General features: G+C 33.4%; 1 protein-coding gene across 2 annotated transcripts; it reads left to right on the forward strand.

Annotated features, from left to right (window-relative positions):
- Positions 1-769: 769 nt before the first annotated feature.
- On the forward strand, positions 770-4,412 carry LOC147412124 (phosphatidylglycerophosphate phosphatase PTPMT2-like). 2 transcript variants are annotated; one of them, XM_086456555.1, is made up of 7 exons: positions 770-927; positions 1,042-1,368; positions 1,733-1,855; positions 2,655-2,748; positions 2,957-3,039; positions 3,301-3,390; positions 3,846-4,412. In XM_086456555.1, the coding sequence occupies exons 2-7, from the start codon at positions 1,171-1,173 to the stop codon at positions 4,101-4,103; spliced, it is 846 nt and encodes a 281-aa protein (XP_086312681.1). In that variant the 5' UTR covers positions 770-927; positions 1,042-1,170; the 3' UTR covers positions 4,104-4,412. The 2 variants fall into 2 exon arrangements, with proteins under 2 accessions (XP_086312681.1, XP_086312691.1); XM_086456565.1 differs by having other exon boundaries at positions 1,072-1,368.
- Positions 4,413-11,946: the final 7,534 nt, after the last annotated feature.

Genomic DNA, 11,946 nt, shown 5'->3' on the forward strand with positions numbered 1-11,946 from the left:
ATTAATTTATAATTATTAAAAAATAATAGTTTTTTCAAATTTATAAAAAAAAGTAATAAATCGATGGTTGGATCGTCGATTTTCAAGATGACAAAAATACCCCAATGAAAATCGATGGTTGGACTGCCAATTTTTGAACAAATTATTTATATTTTATATTATTTTAAAATAATAATTATCCATATATCTCTCATTTTTCATTTTCGTTTTTCGTCTCTTTGAAACAAAACAAATTAGAGCCATGTTCTTCTCTCTCACACATAATAAAGTCGAACACCAATGAATAATTTTAGTTTTAAAATATAAATAATAATAATTATTAATTAAATAATACTGAAAACCGGTGTTCCAACAACGGATTTTTGAAAATCGGCCACTGGTTTATTACTTTTTTGCCAAATTCAAAAAAAGTATTTTTTAATAATTATGAATTAATATATTGTTATTTGAATAAATTTCCACAAAAAATAAATCATGAATTTAAGTTCAGTCATAGTGGAAAAAGGTTGTCTAGACAGTCACTTTTACTTAAAAGTCAAAGTTCTTGGACAAGTAGTAAAAAAAAAAAAGCGTGCCACGTTGCGCTAGAAGATGCTGGGAGTTAGATACAATTTCACTCCATGAAGCTCAGGATGCTTACTTTTTCCCAAGACACGCACAACCACATTCAGCAATATTTTTCGTTAACTAGATTGGTCTCGTTTGTAAATAAAAGCTTCACAGATGGCATTTTAACATTTCTATTTTCCAATATATATATAGTTGCATTCTGACTTTCCTCACTAGTATCGTTCTGGTTTTCTACTTCCGAAGAGTTCCAGACCTGAAAATTCGCTTAAAAATTGTCACTTTTGGGGGATTAACAACTCAGAATCCTAAAATTCTCGCGCAAGAAATGAAAATTATGCTTACCAGCTGTGGATCGAGGTATCTTTTGTTCGATTTGGTTTAGTTTTTTGAATCGGGAAATGTTTTTCTTATAAGGTTTGATTTGATGCAATTTCCTTCAAATTCGTTCGTAATTATGATATTTTATTTCAGTTTGAATGATTCTTCGTGAATCTGATGTAGTATTGGAGCTATTGGAGGATTGTCTGTATAGAGAGAACTGTTGATCGAAATTGGGGTTAGGTTTTACATCTGTATTTGAGTTTTGGGTGCCTTTGTAACATGAAAATCAAGGAATTGGAGGAGGTGGAATCTGATGGAAAAGATAGTCGTCTTTCTCAAAGAGAGATTGTTCGAGTGGACGCAAAGAGAGCGTTAGTTGGGGCTGGAGCTCGGATTCTATTTTATCCGACTCTTCTGTACAATGTCTTCAGGAACAAGATCGAAACTGAGTTCCGATGGTGGGACGAGGTTGATCAGGTTTTGTTTCTCTTCTTTTTGATTCAATCTTCCTCTAATGTTTCATTAAATTTTTTTATGTTCATTCAATGGAATCTGTTTGCATACTTATCTGTGAAGGAAACAATTTTTATGAGAAAACGAATTCTCAGTACCTAGCAATTTTATAATGTTATTTGTAGATATGTATTTGGTTCTATTTTTTACCTGTCTGTTGATTTTTGGGGATAGAGTGGCAAATATTAGTTGCGACTTGCAAGTAAATTCAACCAAAAAATGCGAGTGCCCATTTGAGACAGGAAGTAAACTCTGGGCTTTTGACATTTGTTCACAATTTGTACTTTGGAATGTTGAATGTAATTAACTCTTTATTGTTGTTTTACAGTTTCTTTTGTTGGGAGCTGTCCCATTTCCCAGGGATGTTCCACGGTTGAAGCAGCTTGGTGTTGGGGGTGTCATAACCCTTAATGAACCTTATGAGACTTTGGTTCCGACATCTTTATACAACGTGAGTATGTTGTTCGATTCTTCTTTAATGTTCACATGATGTATTAGTGAATAATTCATGGGTGATGGAAATTTTGGATTGGTAGTAAGTTTTATAGAATCTTTAAGGGTCTGTTTGGGAGTAAATTTTCAGTTGTCCACCAAGTGTTGGGGATTTAATTGTTGTTGGGTTTTGTTTATAAACGGGTGTTTAGAATGAATTTCAAGCTGATAAGTACCTTGGTCAGACAAAATTAAGGGAGAAAAAGCTTCAACTTGCATTCCCTTAATTTTGTCTGACCAAAATATTTATCAGCTTGAAATTCATTCCAAACACCCTTTAAGTTTCTCCAATTGATTGGACTTGCGCTTCTTTACTATGATTTCTTACTGTTTTTTTTTTCCTGCTTTTCATGTCAAGAAACTTGTGTCATTAATCTTTATTCGCTTAATTTTTTATGAACTGCTTCAAACACAGCTATAAATCTGAGGTCAAACTATCCCAGGGCTGTCGAGCATCAAAATATAAGTGGTGGGAAAGAATTGTGTATTTTCCATCCATGTCATCTGATATTGGTCTATATGATTACCTAAAAATGTATTGACTTTTTAATTATAAAAAATGTGTTGACTTTTTATTTTTTCAAAAAATATTATTCAATATGGTAAGATTAATTTTTAATATTAAGCAAAGATGTTGAAGTATAAAAGTTTTTTCATAGGGGCCACAGTTGCTCTTTTTATTTTTGTTTTTTTATGGAGAAATATAGTTTTCCAAGTTCACTTTTCTTCATTCATGATTTCCATTTAATGGTTTTCAGGCGCATGGGATTGAGAATCTGGTGATTCCTACAAGAGATTACCTTTTTGCCCCATCATTTTTCGATATTAGTAGGGCGGTGGACTTCATTCACAGTGAGTGACTCTTCGCTGAACTTATGTATGTCACATGGTTTTCTTTTTAAATATTTTCCAAGGAGGGTGGAATTTCTGTAGTGCTGTTTAGATGTTATATATATTAGGATTTGGATCTCGGAGTTTGTTGGTTAGTTTAGTTGTCCATATCAGAAATGACACATTTATATCCTTTGTTCTTGAAATGTAAATTTGCTTTCTTATCCAGGGAATGCATCCTGTGGGAGGACTACTTATGTTCACTGTAAAGCTGGTCGGGGTAGGAGCACCACAATTGTCCTGTGCTATTTGGTATAGTCCTGCTCACTGTATACCCATTGTTTCTTATGTTGTTGAACCATTTATGGTAGTTCTGTTAATCTCTTAGCTGATGCATTGTTCCTATGGTTCATGGCTCGTAGTCCTTCTAGGCCTCTCCATTCCCTATTTTTCTTACTGAAAACTTCTCCTATGAGGAATTCATCGAACAGCTCGCTTCCCCCCCTCCCCCCCTTTTGTATTTCTTGGCATTGAAGTGGTTCTTTACCTTTTAAAATCATATGAATGTTTTAGGTGGAGTATAAGCATATGACACCTGCTGCTGCTCTGGAGTATGTACGTTCCAGAAGACCTCGAGTGCTCTTAGCTCCCTCTCAGTGGAAGGTGTGCAAAAAAGCCTCCCCTTTGCTGCTCATAATAGCATTCTGTTATTGCATTTTGTTTTGCTGTGGTGACTTGAAATTCTATTCTCCAAAATTTCTTCCTTCGCTGATTGATGTTATTTTTTTGTTGGATTGGCTTAAGTAATTGTACCATGAAATGAATTACCCTTAATTTTAGAGCGATGAACCTGTAGCAAAGTGGTTTCCAGATTTACCTGCAAAAGTTACATTGAAATGTTAAATCTAACCTTTTCAGAGTTCACTAGTATTCAGTTGTAGCTACAAAATCACCATTGCTTGAACCTTTCGTTGAACCTTGTTTTTCAGAATTCCCTGATTTTTTAGAACAAGTTGAATTCTTTAATCTGGGATGCTTAATGGATGTTTTTTATTTTTTTGAAAACCGTTTACTAACAGATCAGTTCACCCACTGTAGTTGTTTACACGTATTTGTAGGCAGTTCAAGAGTATGGAAAGCGAGTGCTAGATTTTCCTGCAAGCTCTCCCTCGGGTGATGAAGTTCTGATAACAAAGGCAGATCTCGAGGGGTATCACAGCACTTGTGATGATAGTACGAAACAACTAAGCCTTGTCCGAAGGACTGTGAGTGCTCGGCCCATGATTGCTAGGCTGACTTGCCTTTTATCATCCTTAAAAGTTTCTAGTGGTTGCTCTCCAGTCACTGGGCGGCTGCCCGAGTTACGTGCTTGTTAAGTTCAAGTTCACTTGCCACTGCTTGTACAGGAAAGCATTATGGAAAACAGCTTTGGTTGGTTGCTTGATACTGCAAGATAGACAACCATAAATTCCTTTTTTCGATACAGAACAACTTTGAAACTACCTTATGTTGTCTTATATATTATCTGTATTCAATGAAGAAGAACGCAGTACTTGAATAGCGCCCACACATCATTTTAGTTCACATGGTAAATAGCATGTAAATCCTGGGATCCTATGAAAAACTCTCTTTATGGGTTATGCCAACGGTACTAATATGATCTCTCTTATTTTTGCTGTATATAATATTTGTGGTGCAGGTTTATTAAACATGATCCAAGTAAATAGTCTTTTTATTATGGTCGTTCAATCTACGTGAGCCACATGTCAAGCATCTTTGGAATTACTTGTATTCAGGTATAAATGGGATTACTGTATAATTAGCTTTCTATAAGAATCAAATACGATTTGGGATCATTCCAAATGCCAAACAGACTAAAGAATATTTTCCTTCATTGGTCTTTAAAGAATATGATGGAAAAAAAAAATTATGGATTCTCATTTCTAAGATGAAGGAAACAAAAATAGCATATATTCATTTTTTGTAATTTACCTTATATCTCAACCTCGGATGGTTATATGTTTCTTATTTTCACTATGTTCAAGGTTCTGTTTGTAATATTTTTGGTGGAAAGTCTTACTCATATAAGTGAGGGTAAGTGGTTAGTTTTTATAAAGCGTAGTGTGAATAGTGTGATTTGGTCATAGAAAATTTTCATATTGTTCTTAGGTTTATAATTCTTTTATATTATTTTAGAGTGCAATAATTAAAATGGCTAGCAAAATTTTCATATTGTTCTTAGGTTTATATTTCTTTTAAGAAGATTTTTATTCATATATTTAAGTCGATCTTATAGTTCCTCAACATGTGAACTAAATAAGGCAGCATTGAAGTTGTATAAGCAAATGGGAGAAATAGATTTGACACCATATATGTTAGAAAGCTTAATTTACAAAATAATCAGATCAAAGATGAAAAGTAATTGTGGTGATATTAAAAAATAACAGATCTTAAGAAAGTTTGAAAGTTTCCTAAATATCTGGATACATTTTTGAAATTATTTATTTGTTGAGCTCGATTTATACCCAAATGTTTCTAGTATCACATATTTTTTGTCCTTTGTTTTTTTAACAGAAGTTTAGATGAACTGCATCGAATTAATCCTGTAAAGTTTATTTCTGTTTAAAATCATGATAAACGGACTAAAAAAAGACATTTAAAATTAACTACAGTGATGTGGCATGTGCACCAAACCATAGATTTTTTTCATCGGGATACACAAGGAAAATATCTAAGGTTCTATGCAGTTGAGTGGTTTTTTTTATATATATATTTAAAGTCAGTTTATCATTATTCTTCTGTTTAAATAGAATTCTTTACTTACTTATATAGCTAATAAATAAATAAATAACACTAGAAAAAAATGAACTCTAGGCTTGCTTACCAAGGTTTTTGGTATAATAAATCAGGTAAAATCATGGTGAACAAAGTAGTCTATACTATACAAACTACAAAGGTTTCCTCCTCTTACAAAAGGTATTAAAAAAAATAATTTACAGCATTGAGCCTCCGTTTGTTTGCAGCTGCATCTCTTGGACTTAGATTGAGGATTTGATTTGAAATATCGATAACCAAATGAACCAGAAGTAAGCCCTCATAGGCCTAACATGTATCTTCAAGACTTGCCTAGCCTCAAATAACATTTTGGGGCTCTCCATAACACAAATGTACAGTTGAGATGGATGAAAACAAGTTTCCTAGGAATCCATTTCTTAGGGAATCCTTAGAAATATCATGGAACACATAAGTTGTAAAACCCTTAATAAAAGAAAGAGATGCAGTGTATGAATGTCTCAAATCAATTTAGTAAATCAACATGCAAGAACAAATCCTATTTTTCTATTAGAAACATCCCTCAAAATGACTTATATCAATGGGCATTGTCAAGCCCATTGGACCCATAATTACTTTCCCTTGGCTATGCTCGAATTCAACAAATAGCTCTAGGTAGAGAATGTAATTGGATTCTCTCGATTATGATTACAGCATCCCTGACAATCCAATTATATTTAATATTGCTAAAACATCAAAGATTTACTAACAATGGATTTTGAGTTTGTAGGTCTAGCCAAAAAAAAAAAAAAAACAAAGGAAAAATATATATTTGTAATACGTAGGTGTACAATAACCTAATCACAAACAATAATGATTTCCTAACTAGAAAGTCTTCACTTCGTCAATACTCTGCTAACATGGCATGGACGCGGAGCCATAGATCTTTTTTCCTCTGGATACACAACTAAACATCATCATAAAAGATGTGCAGTTGTGTATCCCAAAGAAAAATATCTATGGTCTCGTGTCCATGTCACATCAGTCGAGTATTGACCGAGTGAAGACTTTCCAGATAGAAAATCAACAATCAAATCATGAATCATTCATCTGAGAGTGTTCCAGTTTAAAAAGAGTCAGGATGAATGCAAGCAGTCTTGGTACGCGGTTGGGTATGGAGCTAATGTGGCAAAGGCATGGAACCATAGATTGTTTTCATAGGGATACACAAGAAAAAGATGTGCGGTTCTGTACCTTACCACGCCAGCTACGTACCAAGACCTCGTGCATTCATCATTATTCTTATGGAAACTACTGGCTCATGTTCGTCTTATTGTTTATAAAGTTAAAAATCTTGACTCACTTAGCTTTCGATCTGAGTTAATCATCTGGTTGAATTGGATGATTTAACTCAGGTCTCAACTCAATAATTAATTAAGGAATATTGTTCTCTATGCACTGCCACATCAGCGCAGTGTCGAACTAAGTCAATGTAGCACGACTCTTAATTAAAAAATTACAACTTAAAATAGAAACTCATCTCTCTCTCTCTCTCCCTCTCTTTCAGAATTTAGAGAGCTTATCATGAATGTATTACAAGTTAAATTCCACTACAACATCCCAATAAGTTTTTATTTTTTTATTTTAAATAATTTAATTTAAGCTCACTTCAAGTTTCAAAACAGAAGAAGAGAAAGAAGAAAAGATAAAGAGGTAGGGTTGAAGTTGAAAAGTAGGAATAGTTGTTGTAGTTGTAGAGAATCCAATAAAAGAGAGGGTCATGTTGTGATATTCTCCTTCCCACTATCTTCCAATTCTTTCTGCAACTTCTTTAAGAGACCAAATCTGTATATAGTAGCATGGGAAAACTCTTAACAATCCCTCCCTTTAAAAGCATCCAAAATCTTCCATAAAGTCATGAAAGAAACGAATATCGACTTTTAAGTTAGAAACAAGACATATCTCCCTTTTCCCTATTGCATGCATGTGGAAAGACACTCTTCTCTTCCACATTCTATTCTGAATTCTCCCCCCCACCCCATGTTCTATTCCCAAGTTTTATTCCTCTTTTTTTTTTTCTCTCTTTCAAAATTTATATTTTCAGGCACATTTTGTTATTGCCAGGCACATCAACCCCCACAATAATATTAAAGAAAATTGTATTCGAAAATCACACAGATTTTCTAGTGATGGTGACCATATTCCAGATGCTTTGACTGGTTTAATTAGGGTTTAAAATGATTGAAGAAAAAAAATATTCATAGTATTTCTATACTTAAGACACTTGTTCACAAGAGCTTTCATGAGAGATCTTATAGAGTTTCCAAATTTTCATGATGGAGAGTTGATCCCATGATCTAGGACTAATATATATTGATATGTATGTTTTGTGTGATACGTAATTGTAAAGAGAAATAACTGTGCATTAATCTAAGTCGTACATGTGTCCTAGCTGACTAAGTGGTATCAGGCGCGGAACAGTTTACAGGCTGCAAACCTATCAATAGGACAGGTCAAAGTCAAGACCTCCCTAACCTGAATGGCAGAGCAGGCGCGAGGTCTCTTCATCTCCTTGAGAGTAATCTTCTTTAATCTTACATAAAGGTGAATGGAACTAAATCAACAATCTTCCAAGGTTGATTCTCTTGATTGAATTACATAAAAAATAAAGATTTTTTTTTAATAATATAATTAGAAGAAATAATCTAATCTTCTAATCACATTTTTTCTTAATTAATCTTTAGAAAAAGATGATTTGATGTGGCATAAAACATCTTATTCAAATACATATTATGATACTGTAATAATGCCAAAATATCAAGGCAGCTCATTCGTCTTTATCCATTTGAGTTTGAAAGACGAATAAAATAAGGAACTCATCCACAACTAACTACATTAATTACATAAGATGTACCAATGAGGGAGAAGATGTTGGCTGTTTGGTAACTTAAAAAAGATTATTCTTGTTCTCTCTTTGATTTGCGCACTTTATTCCCTCCATTTGAGAAACTACTAAGAAGCTGCCTCTCTAACCACGTTGATGTTCATCTACCTTTCTTTCATGCACGTCCCATAAAAGAAAAAGTTAGCATGATCTCTCTCTCTCTAACACATCCAAATCTTGTGTACTAATGGTGAAAAAAGCTACAATCTAGAATAAAATAAAGTAATAAAGAATCTCACTTTCATAAGTAACAGAAAACAAAGATTGAATGATTTAAAATATGAATTATGTCCTCACTATTATAAAAATATTCACAATTCCCAAAAAGAAGTCTCTTAACCAAAGCCAACATTAGTTCCTATCCTTTTCCAAGTAAGGGTACGACCATTATTCCTCTACAATTCTATCTCGCATTACATTTGTGGATAAATAATATATGTGAAGTATGGGTACTGATGTGACCATTCAACGAGAAATATTTTGCTGAGGTGCCGCGATGTCAAAACAGTGGCTCAAGGGCTATGGAGAAGAGAAGGGATAGAAGCAATTTGTATATATTCTCTTTGTCATATGGGCAATCTAGACCCATTGAACATTTTGGCCCTGTTTGGTACCTTGTAAATTTTTTGTTGCAAGAAAATGTTGTGGTCTTTTAAAATATGTAATTTCTATGAAAAACTATGGAGATATTGCTGCATTTCACTATCAATGAAATATAATCAAGTACCTCAAAGTGATAACCAAGCACCAAAAGACTAGAAACTTTTTATTTACGACAATTTGCTATCGTGCCAATACAAAAAAAAAAAAAAAAAACAATGTGATACATCCAAATGGTTATAAGTCAAAGTAGTCAACTTTTAGATAGTAGATCTTGTAGGCAAGGGTCACGAAATGGCTTATCGTCTAGTCTCACCATAATTATTTTTGAGGAGTACCAAATTCAAAAGAGTATCGAGATTCGAATCAACTGTTTCTTCCACTAATAAAGATGAATAATCTTTCACCCAAATAAGTGTTGGTGGAGATCAATGTTGAAAGCATGGAATAAATGGTTCGGGAATCTTATTCCATTCTCTATCAAGATATTCAGAATGGAATGATTTTGAATAATGATTCACTGGTAAAAATTCCTCGTCTACTTTTCATCTATCGAAAGAAAAACTTTATGTGAGAGTGGAGAACATATATTTGGGAATATGTCCATATTTATGTTGTATTTGGATATTTACTAAAATCCTCTCATGTAGATGATTTAGAAGATATAATTGGAGAACATGTAATCAATGATAATGTCACTGTATTGCAAGTAAAATCTCCAACTATCATGTAGTTTTACAAATTCCTGGATCCAGACCATCAAATTGATGGGCCCTAATTATCTCCTAGTCCAAGAATCAACGTGATTAGGTGAGCCTATCCAACAAGTTGGTAAGTCAATACAACTAAAATATAAGCAAAATAATAATTATGTATGTTGTGTAAATGTCTTGTATTCTATTGATGGTATACCGAGTTGTGTGGGTGCAGACACATTGCCGAACCACATAACACCTTGAGTTTTCTGCCTATTTGTTCTCTTTGCTGTTTTGATTTTTCACAATGTAGCCATCAATATTCAGGCGGTCTGACACCTCTCTAAAATGTTTTAATTTTATACATTCTTGCAATTTTGGGTGAATATTTGACACCCTTATATTCTAAAATTAATAAAATATCCCTTAAACCACAGTTTCTACAAAAATATTATATAAAATTACGATTTTTACCCACCTTTTAAAATCCAATTTAAAGTGGGTGGGACCTAGGCACTTGGATGGTCTAGGCAAACCAAAAGGAGGACTAGACACAACTTTTGACAACATTGATCCTTACCATCCATACATTAAATTCTTTTGAATGACTATGGTGGATTCTCTAAAAAAAAATTTATAGTTATTATAAAACAATAAACATTTGGTTTAGCTCAAGCCCTTTTTGTTGGCCACCCCTAAGGATTTATCCTGATTTACCTTATATGTGTGATATTGCATGTATCTAGTGAATTTGGGCAAAATATAATGTTTTAAGAGGTCAATTGCCTCGCCTCTCCTAGTATTTTTTTTCTGCTAAGAATGCAAAGATTGTATTAGTAAAGGAACAGTAGGCCTATCACCCAACAAGCTTTTCTCAATTAGTAAAGGATGAGTGTCAACAATGGGCCTACGGTTTGGATAACTCGTCATAGAAAAGGGAAAAACCATAAATAAATAAATAAACATTTGGCTCATTTATCCATGTTCTATATGGTTGCCTTCATATATGGACCCAACTTCATTTGGCCAAAAAGATGGTTCTAATGAAGAGGTGGATCGACCATTTTATCAAGTGAAACTTTGGCATTGTAATTGGTATCATTGACATTTTGGTGCTATCATGACCATCTTATCATGCAACCTACTTTTAAGAAAAGATGGGATGGTCCCTTTTTTTTTCCCCTCCCTATTTGGGAATGCTAGCAGTTTCTGTTGTCAGGAGAAGTAGAAAGCCAAGGAGTGTGTTTAGGCTAGTTTGATATTTGGTAACCATGTTTGGAAAAGTGTTGTTCTGTGTAGATAAATTAGAGTTATTATTTGGTAAAAACATTAACTTTCAGTTATTGTGTGATGTCAAAATGATGAGAATGCCCTTACATATACAAAAAGCAAGAGTATATATTTTAGCCCTCCTAAGACAAGTACTATACATATAGTAGTTCTAAATCCAATACTATCATATATCTATTTTGATGTGCATATCATGTGATCAAATTTAAATATCCGAACCCATATCAAATTAAACAGATCTTTACAAACTATTAAAAACCAAAATTTGGACCTAATAATTTATCATGGAGCATTGATCATCTGTTAAAAATTGATCAATGATCATTAATACATGATCAATATTTCTAAAAGTGATCATTGATCAGTTCCATGATCAATAATCGTGGGTTAATGATTGACGATCGTCCAGACTTTGCTAGTTTGGAAAAATGATTTTTTTGTGTGTGTGTGTGTCATTAATCAAAGGAGGACGAGATCATAGGAGTTAAGTAGTAGATGATGGCATTTTTGACATACGACAAACAGTTGTGAATTTGAGGTCATCGACAATGACAATAACAGATTGAGGAAGAATAAGAAAGAAAGAAAATGTTCGGTTTCGATCAAGTAAAATGGGAAGAAATTTTTTTCTCTATTTCTTAAAAATAATAGGGACAACTACTAAATTACAAGGCACATTTGACGACAATCTTTTGCTTCATGAAAAATCTAGAAGGGAAGAAGCATCTCCAGGTTACTTCTCTAGGACTTGTTTTTTTTTTATATTGGTGGATGGTGGATAGCAAGAGTTCTTCTCATTGCCAAAGGATCTTCTCAACATTGAAAGTGTGAGAAGAGCTCCTGGACAAATTTTCAAATTCCAACACATGCTATGCACGAGCTTCTTGATAAAGTCTTCTCAAAACTATGAGTTCTTAT

Source organism: Akebia trifoliata, chromosome 1, assembly GCF_017979445.1.
Source record: "Akebia trifoliata isolate Shusen 1 chromosome 1, ASM1797944v1, whole genome shotgun sequence".
Classification (NCBI taxonomy): domain Eukaryota; kingdom Viridiplantae; phylum Streptophyta; class Magnoliopsida; order Ranunculales; family Lardizabalaceae; genus Akebia; species Akebia trifoliata.